At 39.4% G+C, this 16050-nt stretch overlaps 1 protein-coding gene across 5 annotated transcripts in view; it reads left to right on the top strand.

The window, feature by feature from the left end:
* Positions 1-16050, top strand: part of GRK5 (G protein-coupled receptor kinase 5) — a 185953-nt gene that overhangs the window by 114020 nt on the left and 55883 nt on the right. For 4 of the 5 annotated variants that reach the window (XR_013485242.1, XM_020988207.2, XM_078151031.1 and 1 more), the window contains one exon: positions 14425-14525. Coding sequence is in view for 3 of the 5 variants with exons in the window: in XM_020988207.2 (XP_020843866.2) it covers positions 14425-14525 (101 nt within the window). In the remaining 2 variants the exon portion in view is untranslated. Of the gene's footprint in view, positions 1-14424; positions 14526-16050 lie in introns of those variants that run through there. The other variant, XM_020988210.2, reaches the window with a different exon arrangement.

Below are 16050 nucleotides of genomic sequence, written 5' to 3'. Positions count from 1 at the left end.
TATCTCAGGCAAGAATAAAATGGATAAGACTTGAATTCAATTGGAGAGTCAATGCTGGCACCACATGGGCTATTTTCTAGCTTGTTTACTTTTTTATCATAAAAATAACTCATGTAATATAGTGCTTTGTGGCTTACAAAGGAAATTCTATGTGACTTCCCTGTGATGGCAATGTAAGGATTAGTTCCATTTTACAGAAGTTATTGAGGCTCAGAGAGGTTAAAGATTGATCTGTGGCCCCCCAGATTTTCTGGACTTCTAAACTCAACCTTTACCTGTGAACCACCTGTTTTGTAGATTGTGCACCCACACGTACCCTTTCCGAATCTCTTCTCTTTCTGCCATCAGACCACATTTTATCCCACAAAATAAAAGGAGCTGACATTTCGATAGCTGTTTTAAGATTTGCAAGGCACTTGATGTATATTATCCCTTTTGAGATGCTCCCAGCTTCCCCCTCACCTCGTCCCACCTACTTACCCAGAAACAGAAGTGAGTTTTCAAAAAGCTTTCATAGCAATTAAGGTAAAGCAGGTTTAAAAAAAAAATTAAAGCTTGAAAAGAATATAGACACATCTAATTAGAGAGCACTCTGATACATGGTCTACCCTTGTATCCTAGCCTAAGATAGCCCTAATCTGGTCCAACAATGGCCAGCCTTTGCTTACCTGAACTTGCTCTCCTGCAGTTTCCTGGCAACTAGTCCAACTCCCACATCATCAGTCAATTAATAAACATTTATTAAGTGCCACTATGTTCCAGGCACTTTGCTAAGTGCTGAGGCTACCATCTTGCCTACTGAAAACTATGGCAACCATCTGTCTCTCGGTTATAGCTAAAAACTAATGCTTTAGTGGTTCTTTCCCTTAAATCTCATGCCACTTTTGGTCTTTTCTGCAGTTTTCTGGAACTGGTATTCCTGGGGGCCATACTAGCACAGTTCCATCCACTTCTCCTGAATGATAGGTGTGTTGTCCCTCCCCACCAGCCAGGGAAACATAACCAGTTTACATTATAGGGTAGAATTGGGGCAAGGGTGGGAGAGAGACAAAAGCTAATGTATAGCACTTTATACAATCTAGGTCTGATTTTTTTTTGTATGTATTAAGGCTGAATTAAAGAACAAGAGTACTCTGAATGTTTTTACCAAGACTTAGAGCAGTATGTGGCATATAGTAGGTGCTTAATAAATGATTTTTGAATTAATTTGACCATTAAATTCTACTGTGTTTCTTGTGAATTTTAAAACAATGATAATATTATATAAATAGAATCACACATTGTCAGACCTGGAATGAGTGCTGGAGATCATTTAGTCTGACCTCCTCATTCGTTGGTGAAGAAACAGGCTTTTCAGAGCTGAAAAACGAGGCGCCCAAGCTCCTCCAGATACTGTGTGTCTGAGCCTGAACTGGAAACCCAAGCTCAGGATGACCAAGACAGTGCCGTTTATACTGTACTGCACTGCACTGTGAACTACCGCAGTGGGCACGTGTGCATCTATATTCAATCATACCTTCGTTCAATTTCCACTCCCAGTAATGAAGGAGTAGTTTCTTCTCTGTGGCCCTAAGCGAAAGGGAATTTTCAGCAAATCTCTCTCTCTCTCTCTCTCTCTCTCTCTCTCTCTCTCTCTCTCTCTCTCTCTCTCTCTTTGTCTCTCTCTCTCTCTCCTAAGACCTGTGCTTCCTTCATGGCCAAGTTAATCAGCCACTGCTTCTAGGAAGCCTTATTTGATTAGCTTCACCCCACAATTATCTTTCCTTTCTTGGAATTCCTATAGTCCTGAGAACCTGTTGTATACAGTTTCAGCCCTGAGTATGCATGTGCACATCTTGTCCTCTCCTATACAATTCTCATGGTCTTTACCATAGTAAAAGACCTTTAAATACAGGGAGCATTTCTCTTTTTAAAATTTATTTTGTTCTCATTCCTTTTTTAAATGTATCATTGATGCCCTTTAAAAAACTATTAGTCATATATATATATATATATATATATATATATATATATACACATATATACATACATAAACTATATATCATTTATCTATCTTGGATAACAAACCATTATCAGAGAAATTTGATACAGAGACTTGTTCCTTTTTGACTATTTCCCTTCTTATCCTAGGTGCTTTCATCTATGTATTCATCTGTGCCTTTTTATGTCTAAAACAAATTCCAATTTTAAAAACATTTTTATTTAAAGTTTTGAGTTCCAAATTCTATTCCTCCTCTTCCCCCTCCCTGCGATGGTAAGCAATCAGATATAGGTTATACATGTACAGTTATGTAAAATATTTCCATATTAGCCATTTTGTACAAGGAGACTCAAAATTAAAAAAATGAAAGAAAGAAAGTGAAAAATAGCATGCTTCAGTCTGCATTCAGTCAATATCAGTTCTTTTTCTGGAGGCAGATAGTATGCTTCATCATTAGTACTTTGGGATTGTATTGGGTTATTGTATTGCTGAGAATAGCTAAGTCATTCACAGTTTTTCATCAAACAATATTGCTATTACTGTGTACAATGTTCTCCTGGTTCCATTCACTTAATTCTACACCAGTTCATGTAAGTCTTTCCAGGTTTTTCTGAAATCATCTTGTTTGTTATTTCTTATAGCACAATAATATTCCATTATAATCATATACCACAACTTTTTTAGCCATTCCCCAATTGATGGGCATCACTTTGATTTCCAATTCTTAGCTACTACAAAAAGAGCTGCTATAAATATTTTTGTACAAATAGGTCTTTTCACCATTTTTTTATATCTTTGGGATACAGACCTAGTAGTGGTCTTACTGGATCAAAGGATATGTGCACTTTTATAGCCCATTGGGTATAGTTCCAAATTCTTCTCTGGAATGATTGGATCAGTTCACAACTCCACCAACAGTGCATTAGTCTCCCAGTTTTCCCACATTCTCTCCAACATCCAGCATTTTCCTTTTTTGTCATGTTAGTCACTCTGATAGGTGTGAAGTGGTATCTCAGAGTTGTTTTAACTGCATTTCTCTGATCAATAGTGATTTAGAGCACTTTTTCATATGACTATAGATAGCTTTGATTTCTTTGTCTGGAAACTGCCTGTTCATATCTTTTGACCATTTCTCAGTTGGGGAACGACTTGTATTTTCATAAATTTGATTGAGTTCTCTATATATTTGAGAAATGAGGCTTTTATCAAAGATACTTCTTGCAAAAATTTCCCCCCACTTTTCTGCTTTCCATATATTTTTGGTTGCATTGGTTTTGTTTGTGCAAAAAACTTTTAAATTTTATATAATCAAATACTCTCTATGTCTTCTCTGGTCCTAAATTCTTCCCTTAACCATAAATCTGATAGACAAACTATTCCATGCTCTCTTAATTTGCTTATATTATTCCCCTTTATGTGTAAATTATATGACCATTTTGACCTTATCTTGGTATGCGGTGTGAGATGTTGGTCTATACCTAGTTTCTGCCAGTTTTCCTGGAAGTTTTTGTCAAATAATGAGTTTTTGTTCCAAAAGCTGAGATCTTTGGGTTTATCATATACTAGATTAATATGGTGATTTACTATAATGTAATTTATATCTAATCTATTCTACTGATCCAGCACTCTATTTCTTAGGCAGTACCAGATTGTTTTGATAATTACTGTTTTATAATAGAGTTTGAGATCTGGTATGGCTAGACTATCTTCTTTCACAATTTTCTTTTCGTTGATTACCTTGAAATCCTTGAGCTTTTGTTCTTCCAGATCAATTTTGTTTTTTTTTTCTAGCTCTATAAAATAATTTTTGATAGTTTGGTATGGCACTGAATAAATAGATTAATTTAGGTAGAATTGTCATGTTATTATATTGGCTCAGCCTACCCATGAACAATTAATATTTTTCTAATTGTTTAGATCTTACTTTATTTGTATGAAAAGTGTCTTATAATTATGTTCATGTAGTTCCTGGGTTTGCCTTGGCAGGTAGACTCCCAAGTATTTTTTATTGTCTACAGTTATTTTAAATGGAATTTCTCTTGCTGCTGGACTTTGTTGGTAATATATAGAAATGCTGATGATTTATATAGGTTTATTTTGTATCCTGCAACTTAGCTAAAGTTGTTAATAATTTCCGTAGTTTTTTAGTTGATTCTCTAGGATTTTCTAAATATAACATTATATCATCTAGAAAGAATAATAGTTTTGTTCCTTCATTGCCTATTCTAATTCCTTTAATTTCTTTTTCTTCTTTTATTGCTATAGCTAACATTTCTAGTATAATATTAAATAATAGAGGTGATAATGGGCATCCTTGCTTCACCCCTGATTGCATTGGGAAAGCTTCTAGCTTATCCCCATTACAGATAATGCTTGTTTATGGTTTTAGACATTTATTACTTATCATTTTAAGGTAAGCTCCATTTATTCCTGTGATTTCTAGTATTTTTAATAGGAATGGGTATTATAAGTCAAAAGCTTTTTCTGCATCTATTGAGATAATCATGATTTCTGTTGGTTTTGTAATTGATGTGGTCAATTATGCTAATAGTATATGAACCAGCCTTGCATTGCTGGTATAAATCCCACCTGTTCACAGAGTATAATACTTGTGATATATTGCTGTAATCTCTTTGCTAGTATTTTATTTTACATTTTTATATCAATATTCCTTAGGGAAATTAGTCTGTAACTTTTTGTCTCTATTTTAGTTTTTCCTGGTTTGGGATCATCATCATATTTGTGTTGTAAAAGGAATTTGGTAGGACTCCTCAGCCTATTTTTCCAAATAGTTTATGTACTATTGAGATTAATTATTCTTACATGTTTGTTAGAAGTCGCTTGTGAATCCATCTGGTCCTGGGGATTTTTTCTTAGGGAGTTCTTTGATGGCTTGTTCAAGTTCTTTTTCTAAGATTGGGTTATTTAAGTTTATTTCTCCTTCTGCTAATCTGGGTAATTTATTTTTGTAGATATTCATCCATTTCATTTAGATTGTCAAATTTATTGGCATGTAATTGGGCAAAACAGCTCCTAACGGTTGTCTCAATTTCCTCTTCATTGGTGGTGAATTCGCTTCTTTCATTTTTGATACTGGTAATTTGGTTTTCTTTTTTCTTTTTCTTTTTTAAATCAAATTAACCAATGGGTTACCTATTTTATTGTGTTATTTTTTTCCATAAAACTAGCTTCTAGCTTTATTTATTAGTCCAATGGTTTTCTTACTTTCAATTTTATCAATCTCTTCTTTGATTTCCAGGATTTCCAACTTGGTGTTTAATTGGAAATTTTAAATTTGTTCTTTTCCTAGTTTGTTTTTTAGTTGCATGCCCAATTCATTGATATGCTTTTTCTCTTTTTTATTGATGCAAGCAATTAGAGATATAAATTTTCTCATATGTACCCACTTTGGCTGTATCCCATAAATTTTGGGATGTTTTTTCATTGTCATTTTCTTTAAGGAAATTATCCATTGTTTCTATGATTTATTCTTATACCCACTTATATTTTAGGATTACATTATTTAATTTTCAATTAATTTTGAATCTCTCTTTGCATTGTCCATTATTGAATCTAATTTTTATTTCATTATGATCTAAAAAGGATGCATTTACTATTTCTGCTTTTCTGCATTTGGTTGTGACGTTTTTATGTCCTAATACATGGTCAATTTTTGTGTAGGTGCCATGTACTGCTGAGAAAAAGGTATATTCCTTTCTATTTCCCATTCAATTTTCTCCAGAGATCTATCATATCTAACTTTTCCAGAATTTTATTTACCTCCTTAACTTCTTTCTTGTTTATCTTTTGGTTAGATTTATCTAGTTCTGAGAGGACAAAGTTGAGGTCCCCCACAAGTATAGTTTTTTTTATCTATTTCCTGTTGTAACTCATTCAACTTCTTCAAAAATTTAAATGCTATACCATTTGATGCATATATGTTTAGTATTGATATGACTTCATTGTCTCTGGTACCTTTCAACAAGATATAGTTTCTTTTGTCTTTATTATTGTTTTTTTTCTTTTGCTTTTTCTGAGATCATGATTGCTACCCCTGCTTTCTTTGTTTCTGCTGAAGCATAATAGATTCTTCTCCAACCCATTATCTTTACCCTTTGTATATCTCTCTGCTTCTAATGTGTTTCTTGTAAACAATATATTGTAGGACTCTGGTTTTTAATCCATCTGCTATCCACTTCCATTTTATGGGTGAGTTCAAACCATTCACATTTATAGTTGTAATAACTGTATATTTCCCTTCATGCTGTTTTTTTGCTTGTTTATCCTCCTCTCTCTCTTACACCCCCCACCCTTTCTGTCCTCAGAAGTGTTTTATTTCTGATCACTGCCTTCCCTAATATAGCCTTCCCTGACATACCTTTTATCAATTCTCCTCCCCCTCCCCTTTTACTTCCTTATAGGGTAAGATAGATTTCTGTATCCAACTGAATGTAGGTGTTATTCCATCTTTGAGCCAATTTTGATGAGAGTAAGGTTAAAGCTTTGCCCTCCACTCTCCCTGTCGATCTTCCCCTCTATTATAATAGCTCTTTCATGCCTTTTTTCTGTGGGATAATTTACCCCATTCAGTCTTCCCCTCCTTCTTCCAGTCCAATTATATTTCCTACTCCTTTATTTTGTTTTTTGGGGTATTATCCCATCAAAGTCACCTTATATCTACACCCTCTGTCTACATGTACTTCTTCTAATTGCTCTTACAGTAATGAAGTTATTAAGCATTGCAAATATTATCTTGCCATATAGAAATATAACTAGTTTAGCCTTATTGAATTTCTTATCTTTTCTCTTTCTTGTTTCTTTTTTACCTTTTCATGTTTCCCTTGAATCTTGTGTTTGGAGGTCAATTTTTGTTTTCAGCTTTGGTCTTTTAATTAGAAATGCTTTCATTAAATATCCATTTTTTCCCCTGAAAGATTATATCCAGTTTTGTTGGGTAGGAGATTCTTGGTTGTAATCCTAACTCCTTTGCCTTCCAATATATAATAATCCAAGCCCTTTAGTTCTTTAATGTGGAAGCTGCCAAATCCTATGTAATCCTGACTGTAGTAGCTCCGTGATATTTGAATTGTTTCTTTTTGACTGCTTGCAATACTGTCTCCTTGATCTGTGAGCTCTGGAATGTGGCTATGATGTTCCTAGCTATGAGTTTTCATTTTGGGATCTCTTTCAGGTGGTGATTGGCGATTCTTTCAATTTCTATTTTGCCCTCTGCTTCTAATGTATATCAGGGAAGTTTTCTTTGATAATTTCTTGAAAGATGTTGTCCAGATTTTTTATCAGGGCTTTCAGGTAGTCCAATAATTCTTATATTATCTCTCCTGGATCTATTTTCTAGGTCTCTTGTTTTTCCAATGAGAAATTTCACATTTTCTTCTTTTTTTTACTTTTTTGATTTCATTTTATCAAATCTTGATGTCTCATAGAGTTATTAATTTCCGCTTGTTCAATTCTAATTTTTAAGGAATTATTTTCTTTTGTGAGCTTTTGTACTTCCTTTTCCGTTTGGCCAATTCTCTTTTTTAGAGAGTTATTTTCCTCATAAATTTTTATGTATCTTTTCCTGTTACTGACTTTTTTCCATTATTTTCTTGCATTACCCTTATTTCTTTTCCCAACTTTTCTTCTACTTCTCTAATTTGCTTTTTAAATATTTTTTAAGCTCTTTCAGAAATTCTTTTTCGGCCTGAGATCAAATTACATTTTTCTCTGAAGCTTCACATGTAGCTATTTTGACACTTTTGTCCTGTTCTAAGTTTATGCCTTGCTCCTCCCTATCTGCATAGTAACTTTCTATAGTCAAGCTCTTTTTTTTTCTCATTTTTTTCTGCCTATTTTGTGAGTTGGTGTTTTTATGTGAGAGTTGAGCTCTGGTCCTGCACTGTCCCCAGTTTTTTGTTCTGGGGCTCTGGGTCTTAATGCTGGCTTTCACTGGGCCTCAGGGCTTAGCTGCTTGCTTTCTCTGGAGGATAAGCTTCCCTTCTGGTTTGTACTGGGGGGTGGGGCCTCCCTGTTGGCCTTCCCTGGTGTGGGGTTTAGCTGCTGGCCTGCTCCAGGGGTGGGGCTTTGCTGCCGGGTTGCTAAGGTTACAGAGTCTTTGTGGTGGCTGGCCATGGAGGAGTCATTTTGTTGCTGATCTGTCTGAGGTGTGGGGTCCTGCTGCTGGTTTGCTATGGAAACAGTGTCTCTCCGCTGGCAGACCCCAGGGGCAGGTTTTTGCTGTTAGCCAGCTCTGGTTTAGGCTTCACTACTAGTCAGCAATGGGGTCAAGGACTTAAGGTGGCTTGTGCTAGGGTGGGGTCCCTGAGGTGGGTCCTTGCTTTACTGCACAGACTTCTCCCTTGCCTAGGGGGCTGCTGGTGTTCAGGAGGGCCAGGCCTCCCTAGAGCCTTGCTGCAGGCACCCTGCTGTGAGTCTGGCTGCTATGGTTGGACCTCACTCCCCTCCCACCCCAGTGAGACAGACCTTTCCTGCTGGGGTGATAAGCTGCCTCCCTGCTCCTAGACCAATTCTAGGGAAGGGAATTTGGGAGGGCTTCAGAGGGTTTCTTCCTCACTCTGCCATCTTGGCACCAGAAGTCCCTTTTTAAAAGTCTTTTTAAAAACATCAACATGTCAATTCCCATTGATTCCCCCCACTCTCATCAATAGAACTGTATCTTATTAAAAAAAAAAGTACAGTTAAAACAAAACAAATCAGTACACTGGGCATGTCTAACAGTGTATGGCTCATTCTGCACCTATAGGCTGCTACCTCTCTGCCAAAAGGTAAGAAGAATACATCACTGTTGGGCCTCTGAAGCCATAACTGGGTACTATCTTCTTCTATTTTTCTATCCCTCTAACCCACTTGGGGAAGACAAGAAATATGGGGAAGACAAGAAATATATATATATATATATATATAATGAAATGATTTGCCCAAATCACACTGCTACAAAGAAGCAGAACTGAGATTCGGACCTAGTTCTCCTGACTGGGCTCATAACATCCTGCCTCATCCTTCTGCAACTTAAGTCAAGATAGATGTCCTTTAGACAACACAGCCTAGGATGCCGGTGGGCTAGAAGGGGGAAGGACTCTTAGGGGCAGAACATGGTACCACACAAGAAGGAAGGAGAGATCCTAGCACACTTCCCATCCAGGGGCTCAGGCACGAGCTAGTAGCCTGGAGAGAAAGCATCAGTTATCATAGAACATATTTGCATGAACAAGTTTCAAGTCCATTTTAGTAAGTGGGATTCAATTCACCCCCAAAATGGAAGTCATGCACACCGCTTATTTGTTCAAAGTAGAATCTAGCATGAATTTTTAGTCTTGTTACAATGGAGTTTGATGAAGGCAGAAGATGGTTTTGTAAGACTGAATTTTTTTCAATTATCAGACATTTATTTTTTTCTCTTTTTTACCCATCCTCAAAAAAAGAAGGGAAGAAAGAAAGAACACCCTTGTCAAATATAGTCAGGCAAAACAAATTCCTATATTGGCCACTCCAAAAAAGGTGTACCTCATTTTGCATCTTGAGTCCATTTCCTCTCTGTCAGAAAGTAGGTAGCATTCTTTACCACTGATTAGAGGTGAGTTTTTCAGGAATAATAACTAGCTATAATAGCTGGTATTTATGTAGTGCTTTAAGTTTTGCAAAGCATTTCATAAATATTTTCTCATCTTATCCTCACAACAATGATAGGTGGTAATAGTAATAGCTGACATTTATATAGAGCTTACTATGTACTAGACACCATACTAAGTGTATTACAATTATTATCTCATTTGATCCTCACAACTCTGTGAAATTGGTGCTGTTATTATCCCCATTTTACCAATGAGGAAACTGAGGCATGGACGGATTAGGTGACTTGTCCAGGGTCACATAGCTAATAGGTGTTTGAGACTGGATTTTATTTTAGATCTTCCTGAGCCTGGGCTCAGCTGATTAGGTGAGACTATAGGGTATAAATATAACCCCCTGGAAAACAACGAAAACTGGTCATGATGACCCGATTCCAAGGTTATCCAAGTTCTAGACCTCTCTTTCTTCTCTTTTCTGAGTGTTCTTCAGTGCTCCCTGTGCCTTCATCAGAGATCAAGCAAGGGCAATTGGAGAAAGATAAACTCAAAGCCAGTTGAGCCTTCACCCTAATCTACCATTTAAGAAATGGAGAGGAGAGGAAGCAGGGAACTCAAGAGAAGCTGGTAAAGAGGCAGAAGGAGAGACAAAAGATTCACTGCACAGCAGCCCGGATGCTCTCCTGTGAAAATTAAACCATCCTTTGTTGTTAGGGGAGGGGTCTCAGGGAGGGGTCAGACCTGTGCTTTTAGAAAATGACTGTCACTTGTGGAGAGCCTGGTCTGGAAAGGGGAGGGATGCCATAGGAAGGCCGGGTTACTGCAGTAGCCTGGACAAGAGGTTCTTCGGGCCGGAATTGAAGCCGTGGTCATGTGAGTAGGGAGAGGGGCCACCTATCAGAGATGTAGGAGAGGTGGAATAGGCAAACCTTGGCACCTGATTGGGACATAAAGAGTGAAACACTGAGGAAGGACTCTGAGATTGTAAACCCAAGTGACAAGAATGATGATGCCCTTGACCAAAATAGAGAAGGTAGGAAAAAAGGAGGGTTTCAGGGAAAAGATAATGAGTTCTGTTTTGGATAAATGGAGTTTGAGATATCCATGGGACTTCCACTTGGAAATGGCCTACAGGCAGTCGATGGTGTGATACTAGAGCTCAGAAGACAGGCTAGGGCCAGATAATCAAGGTGCTCCAAAAGTCTTAGGGCATAATTAAGCTATTAAAGCTTTTATTATTGTGTTATATGCCTATTATCTGTTAAATATTATACTAAAGCTTGAATGGGTTAATATTACACTAAGATTTATGAGATATACTCTATTTCTATGGAGGTCATCTATAGACATTGATAAAAATGCATGGGACCTGATGAGAGTTCAGGACAGAGCCCTAGGGTATACCCAGAGTTAGGTGACATGTCATAGATAGATAGATAACAGAGCATTTATTAAGCACTTACTATGTTCCAGACATGATGCTAAGTTCTGAGGATACAAAAATAAAAACACAAAATGATCTCTACTCCCAAGAACTTTACATTCTAATAGGGGTAGAATATAAAGGGTATTGGAAGGTAGGGGAAAGAGGAAGGAAGAGGGGTACTCATGAGGGGGCCAGGCAACAAGGTGGAGGTAGAGTAGGTTCCAGTGAAACTGAAAGCAGTATGGCTGGGCCTTCTCATGAGCTGGAAGTTCCAGGTAAGGACTCACCCTTGAGTAGGCCTTAGGGTGGAGTCATCCCCCAGCAGACCGAGCCGTCAATGTGTAGGTGGAAGAGACCAGAGAGTGAGCCAAGAATGAGCTGGAAGTAGATGAGGTCATGGATGACCATCAAGCAAAGGAGACTGAGGAGTAGTCAGAGAACCAAGAGAGATCATTAGTCATGAAAACTCAGAGAGGAGAGAGTATCCAAGAAGAGTGGGTGGTCAGTAGTGTCAAATGTTACTGAGAAACGGTCAAAGGAGCAGGGATCACTTTTGAGTTGGGCAGGTCAAGAAAGCCACTTTGGAAGAGGTTGGGTTGGGTCTTGAAGGAGGTGAAAGATGTCAAAGGCAGAGATTTGAGGGGAAGAGTCTAATCTAGGCATGGTGAATGCCATGGGCAAATGTTTGGAGGTGGGAGACAACAAGATGAAGTAGGAGGACACCAAGCAGCCCAATTTGTCTGGAGAAGGGAGTTCTCAGCCTAAAAAGGACCCTTTGGGCAGTCTAGTGAAATCTATGGATTTATTCTTCTAATAATAAAGCCTTTAAATGCGTAGAATAAATTACATGGGATTACAAAGGAAACCAATTGTTCTGAAATGCTATTATAAAACTATTTAAATACAAATAAGTTCACAGAGCTGGGGATGAGAACCCCTCATCTAGACAGTGGATTGCAGGAAGGTGACCTTGGGGAAGGAATGCTGGAAAGATAGGTAGGAGCCAGGTTGGGGGGTATCGAGCTCTCTGGGGAGTGTCAAGCAAGGGTTGGTGGTAACATCCCAGTGACCCAGCTATATAGGAGCTTCATTTTCAGCCAGTCCAAAAGCTGGGCTGAACAGCAATTCCTTTCCCAGATACAAGAGACTATAAAATGAGAAAAGAAATTAGATGAGGAATGGAATTGGGATCATTTCACCTACATCCTTTCCTCCTTTCTTAGATTTCCCTCAAGACCATCTACTAAACTCTTCCCCAGCCCTTAACCTCTGGGATGACTCCAGATGACTTATTAGGCCTCTCTCTGATAGCCTTTCTCTGCTGCCCACAGAACTTCTCACTATAGAATGTGGAGAAGTGGGAAGAAATTTGGGTTCTATTCCAGTCTCGGCCACAAACTCGTTCATTGTGTGACGTCGGGCAGGTAACTTCACCCTCTAGATTTTAGTCTCCTAATCTTCATAGGTTGGGGAGAGAAGCAGGGTATGACTCTGCCTGCTGCTGCTGAAGCTCATCACCATGGAAAGGCTCCAGTGAGGAAGGGCATTAGGAAAGGAAGGAAGCTGGCTATTCATTCAGGACTATGGGAAATGGAAGATGAGCCCTTATTTCATTTACAGAGAAAATGCTGAGTTTACACCATTGACTATTCCTGCAAACACAAAAATTAAAATTCCCCAATGAAACCCCCAAGTGGGCTTCAACATTATAATCAGTGCAATATTCACATTTCAATAGCATGGGTCTGAAAGGAAACTGTTCAGATGAAATCAGCATTCTTTGGGGATGGAGATTTGTCTCTACCTCACCCACCCACCCCGATTATCACTCTAATTTATTAAAAAAAAAGGCTGATTATGTCCTAGTCCATGAGTCAGCTTCCCTGAACATCTGGAGGGGAGTGAATAACTGAGACTCCTGCTTCTTCTCCCCCATCCTGGCTCCGTCGGCCATTGGCAGCAGGATGGATTACTTAGAGGGCAAAGTAGGAGACTTACTCAGGGTCACACAGTTAATAATCAGCAGAGTCAGAACTTCCCAGTTCCCAGCACCTTCCCAGCACCAGCATAAGGTGCTTTCCAGTATACCCTGAACGTTACCTGTGGCATCTGAAAGCTGAAATGATATTCAGTTCCTCTTTCGTGAGGCACCTGGAATTTTCTTTTTGAAACCCATATCAGATGACTCAATCCAAAATAATGATAAAAAATAATTACTTATATTTATACCAAAAAGTGCCCTTTCAGAATGCTGTTACATTATCTCCTTTGGGCCTCTCAACAGTCCTGCAGGCAAGCTTGGACAGAGATTATTGTCTCAGCTTTACAGTTGAAGAAACTGAGGCTATAGTTAGATTATTCATATGATCACAGATCTAGGATTGGAAGGGACCTGAGAGGTCACCTAGTCTAGCACTTCTTAAACTCTGGGTCAAGACCTCATTATGGGGCTGCAAAAAATTTGGCAACAGTAAAATGTTTCTGAATCCGCAACAACCAAAAATTAATTAAAAATCAAACACATAATGAATCCGAGGTGTTTTTCTGGCAGGGCTTGCCTGTGTTGCCTAATAGCATCAGCAACTTCACTGCAGCTTTGGTTCTGAACACAAAGCATGTGCATTTTGCATTGCACAAACCCTCAGGCCATGCATTGCTGCTGCCATAAAAAGGGGTCATGAATGGAAAAAGTTTAAGAAACCCTGATCTAGTCCAACCCCTTCATTTTTCCCATTTAGGAAACTGAGCCCAAGGAGGTTAACTGATCTACTAAGGTAACATAGACAATAAGTGGCCAAGTCAGAATTTGAACTAAGGTCCTCTGTCTCAAGAGCCAGAGCTCCCCTTTATAATATTGCTTCCCTGTATAATTCATTTCAATATTTATTAAGCTCCTACTATATGCAAGGCAGAAGCCAAAGATAGAAAGTAGTACCTGCCTTAAAGGAATTTATGTTCTTCTGAGGAGATATAAATACACAGATATGACTAATACAAGGGAGGGAAGGACAGACAAAAGGAGAAATCAGGCAAAATCATCGAGGTAAATTATCGACAGGCAGAATTAGGGAAGACTTCATAGAGAAGGCAGGACCTGTACTGAGCCTTAAATAAAGAAAAGGTTTCTGAAAAGCAGAGGTGACTTCCAGCTCAGTGGTCTTTCCATTATGCCCTCCAAAGATTTTTCAGGGCAGCTGAGGGCTAGAAGTAGATCCAGTGTAGAATATGGAAAGAAGGGAAGGAGAGAGTGAAAGGTAGGCACAGTAGGGTAGGAATGCTGAGAGTCATAGCCTTCTTGTCCAGATCTGGACCCAAGATTTACTGATGACATCACCTTCGGATCTCCGTGGGAAATTCTTGTCTCCAGGAAGCCTACTCATCCTGCTGCCTCCCTCCACCAACTTGTCTCCTCCATTTTCTCTTTATCACAGTCCCCAGCATATGTCACTGAAGTCAGCCAAGACCTAATCCACCAAACGGAGGAGAAACTTGAACTGAGACCCTGCAAAGAACTCTTTTCTCACTGTGCAAAGTAAGTACTCCCTGTTAGCCCCTCTCCCACCAACTTTGCCCCCTCTTCCTAACTCCATTATGTGTACCTCTATTTAGTAGCTAGGGAAACCAAAGATTGTCAGCAGCTTTCAGATATAAAGCCTGGTACAATATTGTGCACATGGCAAGAGATGAGTGAGTGGAGAGATGCAGAAGGAGATTCTGTGTCCAGAGATGAGATGAAGTTCAGGCTGCCTCAGATATGCCATGTCACATGGGTGTCAGGGTTGCTTCATGGGTATGAATGAGAAGAAGCAATTCTATTCCATTCTATAGGGGTGCACACTCAGGCACTTGGTGTCCCAGGTATTCACCAGCGTGTCCCACCCAGCCAAGGAAACCAGCCATAGATTCTGTACTACGTGAAAAGATACAAGAGTGGCAAGTCCAAAGAAAACATCTCTGTTTCAAAGCGAATAAAAATTAAGTGGCTCTACAGTCCATTTCGACAGAGGAATGTGCAAAGTTTGCTCTGCCTGGTTTTTCCAGAAAACCTTCAATGGGATGGAGTTTCTCTTTCCCCTCCCCCTTCCCTCAGCCTCCTCCAGTCCTGAGTACTTCAAAAGCCATCAGTCTTTCCTAAAGCAGGAGAAGGGGCTCTTTCTTTGCATTATTTCATCTCTTTGTCTGCTGAGAAGTATGTTGCCTTAGTGAGGGCAGCTCTACCAGACTGCTCCCCAGATGGAGCCAAAGACGCATTTTGCATTCCAAATACTGAACTTGCTTGCTTGATGCCAGGTGTTCATAAACCGTGTGTGTGTGTGTGTGTGTGTGTGTGTGTGTGTGTGTGTGTGTGTGTGCCCCATACACACTCGAGCACTCACTCATGTACACACATTCCCTCAACTCCTCAAAAGGCAGGATTGTCCTGGATGGGCCTGTGCCTGAGCACATTTTGTCCTGTCTCAGATGACGTCATGGTATTGGAGGAGACAGACCTTAACGTCATTCTCCATTCTGGCTCCCACTCCAGACATCTGTCCAGACTCTCCACCCTGGTGGGACTGCTGCCTGTCAAAGGCTCCCCTGCTACCCTCTACCATTCCCCTCTCTCTTCCTCTGTGCACAGTGTTATGAGGCCCTAATGTAAAAGGGAGAGGTAGCTAGGTGGCTCAGTGGATAGAGCGCTGGGCCTGGAGTCAGGAAGACCTGAGTTCCAATCCAGCCACAGACACTGACTAACTGTGTGACCCTAGGGATGTTATTTAATCTTGGTTTGCCTCAATCCACTGGAGAAGGAAATGGCAAATGTCCATGGACTGTGTTGGCATGCTATGGTCCAGAGGGACATGAAGAGTCGGGGACAACTGAGCAACAGAACAACAACAGTATAACTGGGTCCCCAAACAATGACAGCTTCTAGAGTTGACCCTAAATAGGGAGAACTTAGTGGCTGGTCAGGGATGTGGTTATTATAGGAGGAGAGAGAAAAAGAACCCTGTAGCTCTTTGCCCATCCAGTTGAGCTGGTCGGCCATCACACTTGTGTGAATCCAGATTAGATGT

Source organism: Phascolarctos cinereus, unplaced genomic scaffold (assembly GCF_003287225.1).
Source record: "Phascolarctos cinereus isolate Bilbo 61053 unplaced genomic scaffold, phaCin_HiC Scaffold_3;HRSCAF=262, whole genome shotgun sequence".
In the NCBI taxonomy this organism is placed as follows: domain Eukaryota; kingdom Metazoa; phylum Chordata; class Mammalia; order Diprotodontia; family Phascolarctidae; genus Phascolarctos; species Phascolarctos cinereus.
This window is presented reverse-complemented; position numbering and strand designations above follow the sequence as displayed.